The 16465-nt window shown below is 41.7% G+C and overlaps 1 protein-coding gene across 4 annotated transcripts in view; it reads right to left on the bottom strand.

The window, feature by feature from the left end:
* Window positions 1-16465, bottom strand: part of slc12a5a (solute carrier family 12 member 5a) — a 178741-nt gene that overhangs the window by 107237 nt on the left and 55039 nt on the right. Inside the window, exon 1 of one of the 4 annotated variants that reach the window (XM_086149830.1) lies at window positions 5895-6454. The exons of 2 other annotated variants lie outside the window; for them this stretch is intronic. In XM_086149830.1, the coding sequence (XP_086005956.1) occupies window positions 5895-5949 (55 nt within the window). In that variant the 5' untranslated portion in view covers window positions 5950-6454. Of the gene's footprint in view, window positions 1-5894; window positions 6455-16465 lie in introns of those variants that run through there. One more of the 4 variants, XM_086149831.1, reaches the window with a different exon arrangement.

Here is a 16465-nt window from a genome sequence, read left to right as displayed (position 1 = left end):
AATCCAAATTATGACTATCGTTGTGTATTATTGATTGATTAGTTTATTATCTATACCACTTTTTTTTAACAGTCTGAACCTGTTTTAGATTGGAGATTGTAATTTGAAAAAATAATAATAAAAAAAATTATCTCCACTTTGATGACTTTGACTTCGTAACCAAAACTCTCTCCTTGTCTGATATGCGATGTTCCCCCCTCAGAGTACCATCAGTTTTAGCTTTTTTGGTGGATCATGATGACGATGATTTATTTTAATAGACATTTTGGAGGCTGCAATGTTTTTTTTTTAGGTGCCAACTTTTTCTTTCTGCTTCCTCTCAAAGGGTCCATCCCAAACGCGGCTGGAGGGCATTCAGGGCTAATGTCTCATTATGTTAAAACCCCCCAAAATTTATGCTTCCCTCCCAACCCCCTTTATATGTCCAGACATTTTTGATTGACTGTTGGATGCAACACTTTGGCTATTTCTGGGTTTGACTTGCCACAACCGTGTGTGCTGTTTGCTCGACCTTGAGTGGCGCCAGGACAGTGTACACCGGGTGGTGCAGTGCTTAATGCATCCATCTCACAGCAAGAAGGTCGCTGGTTCAATCATGATAGGGTTTCTGCGGTTTTCTTCCCACAGTCCAAAAACATGGATCTAAATTGCCACCTTAAATTGCCCAGATGTATGAATGACTGAGTGAATGGTTGTATGTCTTAATGACAGTGAATGAGTGGCCCTGTGATCGACTGGCTACCGGTCAAGGGGGAACCCCACCTATGGATCAATGACAGTTGTGATAGGCTCTTGCCTCCTTGGGAATGTAGGATGACTGGTATAGAAAATGAATGAATGAATGAATGAATGAATGAGTAAAGAAATGGTTTACACCTTGAAAAACACAAATGTTGAGGGAGATAAAATGTTTCATTTCAAGCAGGAAGGAGTCCAGAGTCCAAGACTGAGCAAAAAAAATATTGTTTTTTTAACTCATATGGATGTAATGGGAAGGGAAAATTAATGCAGCTTTTTAAAAAAAATCTATCTCAGCATTACATTCAACTTGCTTCTGGTTCAAGAGAAGAGAATATAATCTGGAGTAAAGAGTAAAGGAGTAAAGTCTCTTTACTTTGCCTGAACAGATCACTAGTGATATTCAAAAATGCACACATAACCCAAAAAACATCCTAGAACCGAGGTGACGCATTAATGAGCAATTGCGGATGCAAACGGAGAATTTTGGAACATTAGGAAACATTTTGAGAAGTAGCATGGAATCATTTCTTGCTTGCTAACCAGAACCCAGGCTCTCAACAGCAAACAGGTCCTTTTGATGAAACGCCATGAACAACCAGTGCAGCCATGATCATATTCTGAGGACATTTGTGGAAATGGCCTGAGATATTTACTCTCCCTTTGCAAAATCAGGGCTTGGCTTGATTTCGCTTTTATTGAAATGGCTGTGAAAGGCTTGCAAAATGCAGCATTTGGCTTCATACAGCAGCCATTAGCAATCATTCAAATACATAAATCCAGCACTTTGTCGCTGATCGGCCCTTAAAAATTTTATTTCTATCCATCTGTTTACAGCCTTGTTAATTCTTGCTTACTTTTAGGAACTTAAATGCTAATTTCAAGGGTATTTCCTGCTCATTTTTAGGCTATTTAGGGGATAGTAAATGGTAATTTTTATTTTTTCTTTCATTGTTTTTGGAAAATTTGAAGTGGTTTGTCTGATTTTTGGTTATTTCTAAATAATATCAAGGACATTTCACACCAGTGGATTTTCTGCTAGATTTTCAGGTCAGCCCTAATTGATTTTTGGGTAATTGTTTTCCCATTTTGAAGTACTTATAGGTTTGGGCCAGGTGCTAACCACTTTCCTTGCTATTGAGTTTCTTTGCTGCTACTTAATTAGATAAGTCCCCACTGTTTTTAAAGTTTTGTTTTTTAAATAAAAAATATTACTGTAATATACTATATATTTATTTATCAGTTCTAGACATCGTCTCTTCTTTTCTGCTTCTTCCCTTCATCTGCTTCCATCTAACCCTCTCCATGGCATCCTCTACTCACACCAGCTTGTTTCATGGCCTCTTTCCCTCCATCCATAAATCTCATCGTTGGTTTTCCTCTAGGCCTCCTGCCTCGTAACTTGACCTCAGCATCCTTCTGACCGTATATTCACATTCTGTAATAGCTGCTAATATTTTCACAATTTCTCCTACGTATATGATCAATTATACATACTTTTCATCCTATATAATAATGAAACCACTTTGATAGCTTCATACTAAACACCTGATCTCACTTGCTTAGTTGTCTCGGTGCATTCAACAGCGGGATTATATTTCAATTTAGCAATAATTAACATTAGTATTTCACAAATTCTTCTTCCTCCATCAATGTTCATCACTCCCTCCCGAACACTTGGCGGCAGCTTCCCTCCTGGTGCCTCAGAGACAAGATATGCCCTCCCATCAACCCTTGTCGCCACGGTGAATGGGCCACTAAAAGTTAACCTTTCCTTCAACTCCCAGATTGCATCCCACCCACCTGGCCCGGCGGAGGTTTCAATGTGCGCTGCTCAAAACGGAAAAAAACAACAACACTGAAGATAATTGCCATTACGTTAGAGGAAAGGGCACTTTTTTCCAAGCCTTTTGTTTTTTTCACTAATAGTAACACCCATGTACTGCTATGTATCGGGCCGAAGTAGAGACAACGACACACACACCGCACACACACGTCCCCCTCAACAGTGGATCAACTCCTGGTGTGGTCTTATCCTGGGCTGTGACCCAGCCGTGTGATGAAGGCAGTAAATCAGCACCTTGGACAGCGCCAGGCAGTCTGAGCTCCAGGAATCAAGTGCTACGAGAAGACCGTGGTGGGGGGATGTGCGTTCAGCACTGGGGGGCAGAGGGTAGAAAAGGGGATGGGGGGTGGGAGAGCGGACAGCTGCAGACCTCTGACATTCCAGTGAGAAGGGGTGAAAAGCTCTCCCTATCCACTGCTGTCCTACATAGTAGTGATGACTAAACAGTGTTACTCAGGTAGTGTGCACAACCAGTTTAGCGATGCTGCAATATGTGTGTGTGTGTGTGTGTGTGTGTGTGTGTGTGTGTGTGTGTGTGTGTGTGTGTGTGTTTGTGTTTGTGCTTGTGTCCTTGTCAAACCATCGTCTAGTGGGGTCTGACACTTGAGGGACTACTATATTTTCAGCCCTCCAATGCTCGGTGGGGTCTAAATGTTGGATTCTGACCGTTTGGGGGTTAGGAATTGGTTTTCGAAGGTCAGGTAAGAATTGGGTTTGTTTTATTAAGGTTAATGCGAGGGGTCAGGGAATTGCGCCGTGTCAATCGAGGGGTTTGAATCAAGATGGCGACACGCTTTCATGTGTGTGAAGAGATGTTGCAATTTAATGCGACAAAAGAGGATGAAAATCATCGTCCCATGAAAATAAGTGAGCGAAAATGAAAACCGGAGACTGGGATAGATATCAGGAACTTCAAGCTATAAGCCCATTGATTTCACATATAAATACAACCCTGATAGTTTTGTTCTTTTTGTTGTTGTTAATGCAGTCTAAGCAGAGGGAAGAAGAATTACAAAATCTCTGAGGCTACAGCTAGCTCTGGGTGGCCAAAAAAAAAAAAAACAAACTGCGGAGCTATTACTAGCTGACGGACTGTGGCAAACTGACAGGCTATGGCTAGCTGTTAGCAGGTGATAGCAAAGGATTTTTTTCACAGGAGGAACAAATTATTAATAATATTTCAACAGCTGAGCATGCATTTTATTGCAACCATCCCCAAATACAGATGGCTTCACAAAGCCATTGCCTGTCAGCTAGCCAAAGACCTCCAGCTAACCATAGCTGAATAACCATAGTCTGCCAGTAAGCCATAGTCTATCAAATAGCCACAGCTTGCCTGTTAGCTATAGCCTGTCAAATAGCCATAGCCTGCCAGTTAGTCATAGCCTGTCCGCGTTTCATGCATTGTGGTGTGCTATTTCTTTATCAGGAGTCATTTAGATAATTAGTATAATGTGTTTAACTGATAAAACATTGGTATTAAGGCAATATTTTGGGGTGGGTGGGTGGGGTGACGTAATAATTCTTTGTGCACTACCTTGCCACATCTTGACAAATGAAGAAGTACCATCCTGAAGAAGACGACCGGGAGAATATTACACAGCTTATTAGAGTTTGCACCGAGCGTGAGTGTGATTGCTGGCATTAAAACAGAAAGTACAAATGGCAAAGCTCAATAAGCCACATTAGCTCCACGCATCTGCATGCACAGCTCCGTGGTTTTATCTTCAGCTTGGTAACCTGCCCATGGTAGCTTCTATTTGGCACAGGGATAAACAGGTCAAGCTTTTTCCACCCTGCAACCAACCTCTTACAACTGCCCCCCACTCTAACCCCTCTCATACACACGCACACAAAAATAAAAAACATGCCCGCATTAAGTTAAATATTCATGTTCCCACTGCTGGTCTATTTTTATCATTAAGCCCTCACAGGTAAGAGAAGCAGCATAGTGACTGTTCTCTCATCCGCAACCTGTTCTCCAGCGTATCCCTGCAAGCCCAAGTGACAACAACAGGGAGATTTGTGCACAACATAGAATGGGAAACATGAAAGAGTGAGGAGGGGGGAAATAAGCAGAGACAAAGACAAAGAAAGCTAGGGTTTAAAATAGAGAGAGAGAAAGAGAGAGAGAGAAAGTGCAGAGCTCAGACCATCCTTAACATAAAACGGACAACACAAGGCGATACCGCTTTGGTATTCTGCTCAGGACACTGCAGAATTACTCACTCCCGTGAAAACATCTGCCAAACTACACTCGGTCTGGTTTTTGTTGCATCCATTAAGCAAGTGCCGCTCAAAAAGAATTCACAAAAAAAAAAAAAAAAAAACAGAAATTCAAGGTATGATACTTCACATCAGCCAGGGGCTGGAGTGATTGAGTGATGTTTTTTAATTTTTTTTTATTTAGCTTTTTTTTTGTTTTTTGATGAACACTGTGTGTGAGAGCGCTTGCATCACAGCTCAGCCACTCTTCGGCAACCCACAGGTTTCCTCCGGGAAGCCTGCAGAGACCAAGGATTGGGTTGAGTTGAGGGGATTGTATGGAGGGCTGATTTTGACAGCTGGGGGCGAGCGGATTAGAGTCGGCGGTGGGTTAGATTCTGTAAATGTGAGTAGCTATGATTGTGTGTTTGTGCGTGTGTGTGTGTTTCAGTGTACACATGCCCATATCGCCTGTCCACGGAGTGCCATATGTGGTGGGAGTATTTACGTTGCCATGTAGAATCAACAACTGCACCAGAAAATGCTCTGCAAAGTGCATGCATGATTACATGTGAGTGTGTGTTGGTATGCTTGTGTGTATATATGTATATAAAAAATATATATCATATATATATTAGTGGTTGTGTGTGCATTTGCCCTTACGCTCAACATCCATCGTATGGAGTGAGCCCATTACTATTCCTGTCACAACAGCCTTGCAGTAAGAGCAGCAGCAAAGGAGGCAAGCAGGCCGAACACCGAGCAGTCCTACAACACTTGCGCACACACGCGCACACACACACACGCACACGCACACACACACACACACACACACACACACACACACACGCACACACACACCTACACTCCACCTCCTCCGCTGACTTCCCACACATCAGGTTGTAGGTTAAGATCTTCGAGTTTTCTTTCCGCGTTGTGTGGATTTGGTTTTTCCTGGGAGTTGGGATGAGCAAATGCAGAGTATTTGTGCGTCTCACGTTGCCATGTGAGCGTCCCCATTTCTGCATCTCTGCATGTGCGTGCGCATGTGTGCATTTGCATGCGCATGTGTGTGCAAAACTGCATGACATATCTCATCACTCACCCTGGTTTTGTGCTCCCCCGTCCCCCTCCTCTGTGTCAGTCAGGTTGTTAAGCATCCCGGCTCCTCTACGCTACTCTTCTTCTGCCGCGGAGCGTTGTCACAGATCGAGCTTTCTCCTGCTCTCCCTGCACGCCACGCACTGTGATTGCAGCCGGAGAAATTGCAGGGAAGCAGCGAAGGGAAAAAAAAAAAACGCCAGCCCGTTCCTCCTCGCTCCTCGCTGGCTGTGGGATGCACGAAGAGAGGCAGCAGAAGGGAGAGAAGGATTTTTTTTCTCCCTTTGTAGATCCTCCTCTTGACGTCTCTTCTTCACTGGCTTGTAAGCGTGACTCTCTCTCTCTCTCTCTCTTGCTCTTTATTGCTCCCTCTCTCTCCCTCCGTCTCTGTTGCTCTCTCTCCAGGAGGAGGAGGAGGGAGGGAATCTGCAGGAGTTTGGTGGATGATGGAACGCCTCAGTAGCCACAGTAGCCCTTTTCCTTCCTTCTGTTTCTGCCTCTCGCTCCTGATCTTGAGTTCTCCCACGCACAGATACAAAAACACAACGCCCCCCTCTCCTCCCCTCTTCACCTCAGATGATGCTACTCAGCCAAACTCACTGCATATTCAGACAGTGTCATTTCTTCTGTATCTGTCCCTGCATGTCATTGTGGCTGTCGGAGAGACAGAGGTGATTCTGAGAGCAGAAACGATGCTGTAAGACGAGTGTGACGGACAGTGGCCTCGCCGCTCCGATGTTTCTCCTGTCCAAGGTAGACCGTGCGCCGGCTTCTCCTCCCATCTTTGCTTTGTAATCAGCCGTCATGTTCGCATTCCCCCACTTTAATGTCAGATGCAAATAACGCCTCTGTTTCCTTCAAGGAATGAACAAGTGTTATCAAAATCATCTGCACACACAATGGAATGCACACGCGTGCAACGTACACTGACTCGACAGTACGGTGCAGAGGCATCACTTTGGTTGTGTGTGCACAGCGCAAACACACCCCACTCTGCTCTTTATGGAAGCTGCTGACAGTCTTCGCTGTGGTTCTTTATCTTCATTACATTTTTTTTTCTTTAATCTGCCTTTCCTAGTGCCGAGATGTTTGGTTCCGACTGAGAGGACCTGCATGCCGCGCGGTGTTTCTGCAGCACTGAAGCTCGAGTCAATTAGAATGTCTCATTCTGAGCCATGCAGATTCATTTGGATATGGCACAACGTGTTCTGTGTGCAAAGAAAAAAAAAAAAGACTGTGTAGTATGAATACACACTGTGCTTGCATCCTTGTGTATGTGTGTGTTTATTGGTGGTTAGGATCCCACATCCAAGATATGAAAGCAATTAATCTTGGTTTTAGTCATGGTAGCGCTGATGCACGGAGTAGATTTTCAACAAAAGGAGAATGAGGAAAAACTACAACCGTGCGTTTAGCTCCAGTGGACAGATTTATTATGATGTTTCAAACAAAACATCTTGTGTCAAGGTGCAGTTTCCTTTCTGCCGAGCCCCCTACCTTCGGAGCCTGCCAATCATTTTACCCATGAGGTGTCTGTGGACACACATTACACAACATGGGTTTGTGTCTAATAAGATAAACACATAAATATTAATATGATAACATTGGTGGGAGGACATACTGTATCTGGTTGCTTAATAAAAAAAAAAAAAAATCAAGTTATATTCTAGATTAATTTGTGTTACTATTATGTAACACTGAACATTTTATCAATTGATCCAAACTGAACGTTTCTCACTCAGTGGTTTTCTCAGTTAAATCAGTGAACAAGGGGAGAAATCCTTTTATCCGCAGCCTGACTTTCAACCAGCAACCATTTTTTAAGGCAGTATTAGGAGATATAAGAAAAACTACAAGATTCAGCTGAGTGATTCTTTGAAAGTTTCATTCTTCAACGTGTAATACCAGTTTGTGAGTCAAAAAGTTGCACCAACTTTTGCAGTTCATAAACTATTTTTATATATGTATTTTTTTTCAACAAAAAAAAAAAATATATGTATGTATATGGATAGATAGATGTATGTTATCAGAAGTTCAAATCACTTCCAAGCCCTGAATATCAAGTATTACTAAAGTGCTGTTTTCGGCCAATTTTCAGATTGACAGATTACAGCACTTGGATTCAATCACTTGGCTGAGGATGCCACTGCTTCAAGAGGCAGTCACAGATGTCCGTTGGCCTAAAATCTTTTGCACCCCTTGTTGAGTAAAACCGATACCTTAAAACGCCCAAAAATAGGGCACCTAAATTTATACTAAGAGACACAATGCTGACCAATCACAAAAATTCTGGGATACAATCCAACATGTGCTGTTGCCCAAATATACCACGGTAGCCGTCCTCCTTAGGTTCTACCAGCTGCAAACAGAACAAAGAGTCTATAATATCTTGCCTTGACTTGGGATGTGATGTGGGGAGGCGGCATAAATCCTTCATCATCAATCCATTCAGTAGAGGTGTGTGGAAGAATCTGGGGTGGGAAGCGAGCAGTGGATCATCATTGATCAAGACTCGTGTGTGTGTGTGTGTGTGTGTGACCAGGGAAGTGTTCATCAAGTGTGTCACGCGGTCCCCCCCTAGATGTGCCAATCAATCATCGAAATAAGAGACAAGGTTTTTTTTTTGTTTTTTTTTTGGTCCCCCGTCATAGCTGGGGGTATGATCCGTTCAGAGTCCTCTATTCCTATAATGGGGTTCGCAAAAGCTGAAAGGCAATCTGCCAGCTGGCTGTATCTGCTGTCCATGTGCAAGAAAATCTCAACAATCCTCCTAATGCAAGTTTTATTTGCTTATGATTCCTTTTTATGCCGGGCTTTTTGTAGCAACAAAAGCCCATTGGTAACGTTGCGATTTGCGGTGCACCGGGTTTGATTTTAAATCGGTGCAAGAAGAAAATGTGATCCACTGTTCTAAGTGTTACGATGGTTGGAGGCAGATGGACCAGAATGTAAGACCCTCTAGCAACCAGCAGGGTCGGAATAAGCAATTCATTAAACAACTGAAGTAGAAACTACATCCGTCAGACATAACAAAGCACAGGGAAAGACACTAACAAACCACGGGCTCAGATGAACTAAATAAATCCAGTCCCTTTAGTCATCTCCGTTCCCCTCTGTCCTCCTGCCTTCGACACGGAAATTAATCTCGGCCAACCGTCATGAAGAAACATCTCAATTACCTAAATGCATCTGGAGGAGAAAGGGAGGCTCGCTGTGCGAGATATGAGCCAGGACACCGGGGCGAAATCCTGGACCGGAGAGCGAAAGGATGATGGAGATAAACCAGAGGAAATTGTTTTCCAGCTTAAAACAATACAAATCTCAATTTATCAAATTGTCTTAAAGATTAATTAGGACGATATTGGCTCAATGTTGGGGATGCAGGATTAAATCGGCCACAAGGCTATACAAATATAAGAACTGACTCTTTAAGCGCACAAACACATACAAATCTACTAACTGTAGACTCACAGGTATGTTGGTAGTAGTGGACCCCAGTTAGATCTGAACTCATTGCTATAATATCTGTAAATAATCAACTGCAGATGTCTGGTTCCGTGAACTGTTCCCCCCATGTTTATTTATTAGGGCGATCAAACTTTACGCACCTCGTCGGGCTTTCTAATCGCCCCCCCCTTAATGAGGTTTCACATTACTGATGAGTTTATTGTTCAAGAGGCCGGACTACATTCAGCTGCCGCAGTCATGTTCGCAGCAGCGGGCCACTGATACAAACTGACGCTCTGTGACAATAATCTATCAATCAATATTTGGTTTGGGAATGTCTCCCATCGGTGCGTAGCAGGGGATGTGTTCTAAACGTGCATCTAAATATGTGATTTCTATTGTTAGTATCTTGTCCTGTGATTCCTCTTTGTGAATTAGTCTTAATTAAAAAGTAATTGATACTTGTTTTGAACACTGACAGAGATAATAAATGGAGAATTATACAGTAAATATGGCTGTATTAGACAGACAATGCAACAATTTCAGATTTAATTGACTTTAATTGTGCTAACCAGGGAGGGCAGAGGGGGTATGGGTTTCTCATTTTTAAGATACCTGCTGGCTTGAGTTATCTGCTCGTAACTCAGGTAGGGCTGGCTAAGATACGTAATGTGGAGGCGAGGTGTTACAAAGGTAGAAAATGCGCTGAAGAGAAAACAGAAGATAGAAAGAAGGTGTAAATTCAAGTCATTCGAGGGAACAGGAAGGTCAGGAAGTACAAAGAAAGTAGGCTGGGTCCCGAGTCAAGGGACCTGGAAGCACAGCAGCTATTTTCCGATACAGGATTTAGTAATACAAAAAAATTACTGATCACCAGACACATTTCTAAGTTGCTGCAGACGACAAAATTTCATTTCTGCCAGAGATGGGAATGCCGTAATTTTTGGACAATTGAGACTGAATAAGAAAAAAAAAAGTGCCAGACGAGTCTATAAACCGCAAGTGTCCATTTGTAACAGATATATATTAAAGAGATATTAACACAGAAAGATGTTACACAAAAAGATTTTTTAACTTAAGACATACCATAAATGCTTTTTTCCGAATGGTGCCTGTAACATGTCTACTACTGAAAAATAAAAAATACAGTAGCCTCCCAGGAAAAAAGTCATTGATCACTATCTCCATCTTTATCCTATGCACTAAAACCACTAATGCTCTCTTCTTCAGTGATGGAATAAAAAAGCCTCAGAATTCCTCTGTCACACACTTTCATGTTGTCTCTTTTGTTGTCGCTCTCAATGTCACTTCTGTAAACCACTGGCATGTGTTCTGCACAGTGTATGTGTAATTTCAATTTACGGATGTGACGGAGCTAAATATTTTGGCTGCACAAAGCTAAATATCCCATAAAATCCATAACTTAGACGCATCATTGTTAAGCCTCAGTGTTCAAAGCACACGGAAAAAAGTAGCGCCTAATAGTCGGGAAATTACAGGACAGATGAATAGTTGGTTGAAGCCCCAGAAGCTTTATTTCTGTGCTTATTCATTCATTTATTCTCTATACAATGTATCCTGCCAGTCACCCATTCATTCGCAAGTCTTACCTATATGTATTTACAGAGAAAGCTTTTATTGAGGTTATGTTTAGACATGGATAGAGATGTTTATGTAACCATGACACTCCAGCTTCGTCAACTAATGAAGAGAAAAGGGTGTCGACTGCATCGGTATGAGATACAAAGAGAATCTTCCCCATTCGTCTGGCTGTGGACGCACTGGGAGCGAGAGCGCGTTTGTCTTACAGAGACAAACAACCATTAACACTTTCATTCACACATCATATAGAGAAATGCAACCATTGTCTCTCACATTTGCACATCACATAGAGACGTGTCTGTGGACAAGTACTAAGGGTCAACAGTCCAGAGCAACGCAAGTACTTGGGGTCAATGGTCCAGAGCATGGGAACGTGTGGTAAAGAAATGGGTTCAAGCAGGTTGGAATGGGTGAAGAAAAGTGTCAGGGGTGATATGCAATAATAAGAGTATCAGCCAGATTAAAAGGAAAGGTGTACAAGACAGTGGTGAGACTGGCCTAGAAACAGTGACAATGTCCAAAAAACAGGAGGCAGAGCTGGAAATTTCAGAGACAAAGACGCTGAGGTTCTCTTTGGGAGTGACCAGGATGGATAGGATCGGGGATGAGTCTATCAGAGGAACAGCACATGGTAGATGTTTTGGGGTGAAAGTCAGAGAGGCCAGACTGAGGAGGAATAGTAAATATATTGGTAGATGGATGTTGGAATTGGAGCTGCTAGGCAGGAGATCTAGAGGAAGACCAAAGAGAAGATTTATGGAGGTAGTGAGAGAGGATATGAAGGTAGTTGGTGTGAGAGAGGAGGATACAGAGAATACGGTTAGATAGAAAAGGTTCATTCGCTGAAAGAGGTGAAAGATAGAGTTGTGTCTGTGCAGGTTCTCAGTCATCCAGGTCATGGTAAATTCTTGTTGAAATAGGAACTGTACTTGAATTTCTTCACTTGAAGATGTTTCACCGCTCATCCGAGAGGCAGCTTCAGTTCAGAACTGAACAGAACTCAAGCCGCCTCTTGGACGAAGGTTGAAACATCTTCGAGTGAAGAAATTCAAGTCCAATTGCCACGAAAGAAGAGTTCAACAAGAATCATATGAAGACAAAGAACCACTCACCTTACATTTGCACCTTTTATAGAGACATGCAACCATTTGCATATAATTTAGAGACAAACAACCATTCACCCTTTCATTTGCAAGACACATACAGACAAACCATTCTTCTTCTCATTCATACATTTGGGTAGTTTTCGGTCTCTAATGAATTTTCTTCGACTGTGGGAGGAAACCGGAGAACCCGGAGGAAATCCACACAGAAAGGGAGAGAACATGCAAACCTCAAACTGAAAGGCCCACAGTTGGAATCAAACCAGGAACCCTTTTGCTGTGGAGCGGAAGCGCCAACCACCGTGCCGCCTTCTGCTATCATCAGATGCACAAATGAATTTACAAAGCAGTGCATTTTGAACAGCTTTTAAATGTAATGAGAAGATAATGGGGGTGAAACGTGGGGCGGGAGGGGTCGGCTTAAAAAACCCACAGACAGACACACCCCACGCTGTCTCAACTCCTCAGTTGGCGCCATGATGCTTTTCTCTTTCATGGATAATAAATAAAGAAAAAATTCAAATGACAATCTTGAGGTTCTTCAGTCTGCTTTTGAGTTTCTCCCAAGTCCTTCTCCTCAAGCTATTAACAGTATAATTAATGCCTTTTTTATACATCGCATTGTTTGGTGAAAATGCTGCTGACTCACTCGGGCGTCTGAAGGCTTAGTCCGTCTTTTTTTGGACTCACTGACAAATTTACAACTTGTCTGTGTATAAACAAGAGCCTGTTATTGGATTAGTCAGGACCCTTTCAACGATCAGACACCGCAAACAGAGGCTGCCGAAGACCAAAAACAAACAAAAATAGAGACGGTGCCTTTAAACTGAAGTGACAAATCAAGCGTTTTCTCAGAATAAATTCACAATATTAACAGAAACGTACAGATGTTGTCCTCGGGAGAGAATGTCATTAAACCATTTGACACCTGGAAAGAGAAAACAAGGCGATGAACACGTTCGGGTGCTGCGAAGGGTTAAAATGCGGTGAGAGACACAATGTTTTTTTAAAAAAAAAGCTTTAAAAATGCACTCTGATGTTGAGAATGTGACGCACGGAGAGTGAAATAAATAGGACAATTGACAAATATGAGGCTTTTATGCCTGAGTGGAAATGCATGTGTCACTCACTTCCTGAAGTTGCTCTCATTATCAAGGCCTGATTACATGCGTGAGAATCCGCATTCATGTGTAAACACACTTGTGTGCATCCACTCAGTTTATGTGTTTCCCCCCCAAGGAGCACTATCAATTAATCACCTTTGAAAGCACGGGTTTTCAATTTTTTTTTCCCGTTGCATAAAAGGCCTAATTTACATTTCCAGAAGTTCAATTGCTCTCATTGAAAATGCCAGGAACTTCGAAACACAAAACAGGATCAGTGTCGTGGGTCATATTGACCCGTTTACCTCGGTTCAGGCTTAACACTTATCCGTGTTTTTGAATGACAATTACACTCGGATGAAAGAACTTCATTTACATCTCTTACAAATCGACGGTAACCTTGGAGAGCAGCAGAGATCGAGGGAGAGGGAGGTGAAAAGGATGAGGGGCTGAGGTATCGGGAGGTGTGATTAAAAAAGGTGGAGGACACATTAGATTCAGAAAGGAAAAAAAAAAGGTAGTAAACGGTACTTCACAATTAACCTTTCACGTGCGAGAACTGGGTGGAAATGCTGATTCTGCTGATTCATCCCAGATCTTTTGGTCCATTTTATCAGGAACCTGCTGGGAAACACTTTGAGCACCGTGCGTGGGAACCTTCTTATGTTATGATAATCAATAATCTCATTCAGTCAGGAACCGGACAAAAAGATGTGCCTTGCTTGTTGGGCTTTGGGGAAAAAAAAAAAAAAAAAAGCAGCCCCTACATGTAATAATATAGATATAATACCATGGAATACAGAGTGCTCAGTGACTATGCTCCCTGGCTCCCAGGGAAGTCAAAACTCAAAACCCATTTCTTCCAAAATTGCCTACTCTATAATCTGTATATCTGTTATCTTAGTTATCTTTTTTACCTTTTTTTTATTTTGCAAGTAGGCCTTCAGTTTAGAAAGGTACCCACAAAATACAGTACACTATCATTATATATGGTAATATATATATATATATATATATATATATATATAAATGGTAATAGTAGTGGTAATAAAAATATTTTGTCGTAGTTATATGTGTATTGTCTATTTGGATGATGATTGATGCTGCTGTTGTTACTATTAATAATAATTAGCTATATTCGTATTATATTTACATAATTTGTTGGTCTTGTTACTATTAATAATCTTATGGCATATATGTACTATCCTATCATAATAATTATTATTGTTTTTTTGTTAAATTCCATTAATATTAGTAATAATCCTGCTAGTAATAATTATGAAAAAATGTATTATTATCACTATTGTTAGCATTACTACTGTTTTTTTTTAACTGTAGCAATAATATTAATAATAGTTACATTGACAGTAACTGTAGTGATTATATTCATATTAGTTATGTATCATTATTATTATTATCATAGTTGTGGTTTTGTTGTTATTGACAATAGTAAATATAACAATTGAAAAAAAATTGCTAATAATAAAAATATGTAAAAAGGCATGCTATTTTCTGGGGTGTTATTATTTTTTTACCTTTCACACCCATTGACACGAGCCGTGCTACTCCCAGTGTAGGCAACATAGCAGAATATATGAATGGAGATGGAAGACGAAACAAAACATACTTTCCTCCAAACTGCAAAAAAGTGTCCTCTCAAATTGCCTTCCCAGCTGTCTATCTTTCTGAGACCGTTAAAATTCAATTTCCAATGGCAAGCCCTTCAACCTACAGAGATTGCAAGCAGCGAGCATCCCAGACAGTCAGGGACTGTTAAAGGACAACGCAGGACAAAAAAAAAAGCAAACTTGTACAAACTACAGGATCAGTGGCAGAGACCTTCCCCACTCAAGTGTTGCATTGTCTTGGATTCCTGCCAGATAAAAGCCTGTCTGAGCACCGCGCCAAACAGTGACAAGGGCACAGAGCATTTTACAGCATCCCTGAGTCTGCTGCCTGGCCATCGACATTAAGATGAGACTGCATCGGGGCTTTGGGCTTTCGTGGCGTTCTATTTTCTGGAGTCTTAGACAATGGTGAACTTGGGAAACAGAAGAAAAAAAAGGGTGCTCCTCATTTCCAAGTGATCAATGGGAGGAGGCGGAGGAGCTTTGAAATTAAATGTCTGTCGCAAATGCGGTTTTCAAAACAATGAGAGGAAAGGACCTGATGGAGGAAAATGGAAACAAACCATGTGTTGATCTGAGTAAATGCCAGTCCAATCAGGATGGGGAAAAGGAAAGTGAAGGATAAAGACAGAGCATCTCTAAGATGAGTTTTGGGTGAACAAAGAATATCCAAAATGGAAAAATATCAAAAATAGATCCCAGTGAATTGGGGACTCATAAATGAGCAGGACGACAAGGCAGACGGGTGAAAACGCATCGCATTCTTAAAAGCATAGAAATTTTCCATCAGTTTTCTTGAGAAATTATTCATTTTTTTAGTCCTAAAAGATATATAAAAAATTATTTTAAAAGAAAATCCCAAAAGCCATCACACAGATAGATGCATAAATCCCCACAGCTCCTCAAATACCTGGTCACGCACCAACAGTAACATCTGTACCCGATTATCACTACAATTATTTAATTACCCCATCTTTGCACCACCTCACAGACCCCGTTACTCACATGGATCATCGCCTTATTACTTCAACAGACATTTCACTCTCGCACTTTGTATTTTGTATTGCGTATAATCTTCCCATCCTGTTGTTTTACCTCCATGTCTGTGATGATCAACCTGTGCTGGGAAAATACATCGGTGGTAAATGCTAAGTTTCCCTTTGTCTCGACTTCCTCAGGGGGAAAAGAAAAAAAAAACAAAAAAAAAATTTAGTGGCGAATAAATAAACAGAATGGGAGCTGAGTCAATGCGCTGCAGGATTAGGAAGCGGGGCCAAGTGCTAACTGCTAACTGTAAAAAACCATCTGTTAAGCCGCTACTGTCCTTTCAAACGGGTTGTGTCTGTGTTGGAAGACTTCTGAAGCACAGTGGGAGGGACTATTGTCGACGTGAAAACATCAGGGACCGGCCATTAGTGAGGTAAAGAGAGCACCTGCTGCGAGGCGAGGGCACCGGCTGTTTACATTTATACAATACCCGGCAAGAAATCAGCGTCAACGTGGCCAGCGACGTAGTATTCCATGACATTATCTTGTCATGGTGGTGGGACACCAAAATGCCAACTGAAGTGAGACTTGATTGCCAAACCAGGTTCTGCTGCGCCATATTTGCAAGTTTTCGCATTTGTGTCGGAAGAATTTCACTTTGGGAAGTCTTGAAAAGCAACAAATTGTCATTGTCAGGATGAAAAA

This window comes from Fistularia commersonii, chromosome 7 (genome assembly GCF_037954325.1).
Source record: "Fistularia commersonii isolate RoL2024-O1a breed Wild chromosome 7, RoL_Fcom_v1.0, whole genome shotgun sequence".
NCBI lineage: Eukaryota > Metazoa > Chordata > Actinopteri > Syngnathiformes > Fistulariidae > Fistularia > Fistularia commersonii.
This window is presented reverse-complemented; position numbering and strand designations above follow the sequence as displayed.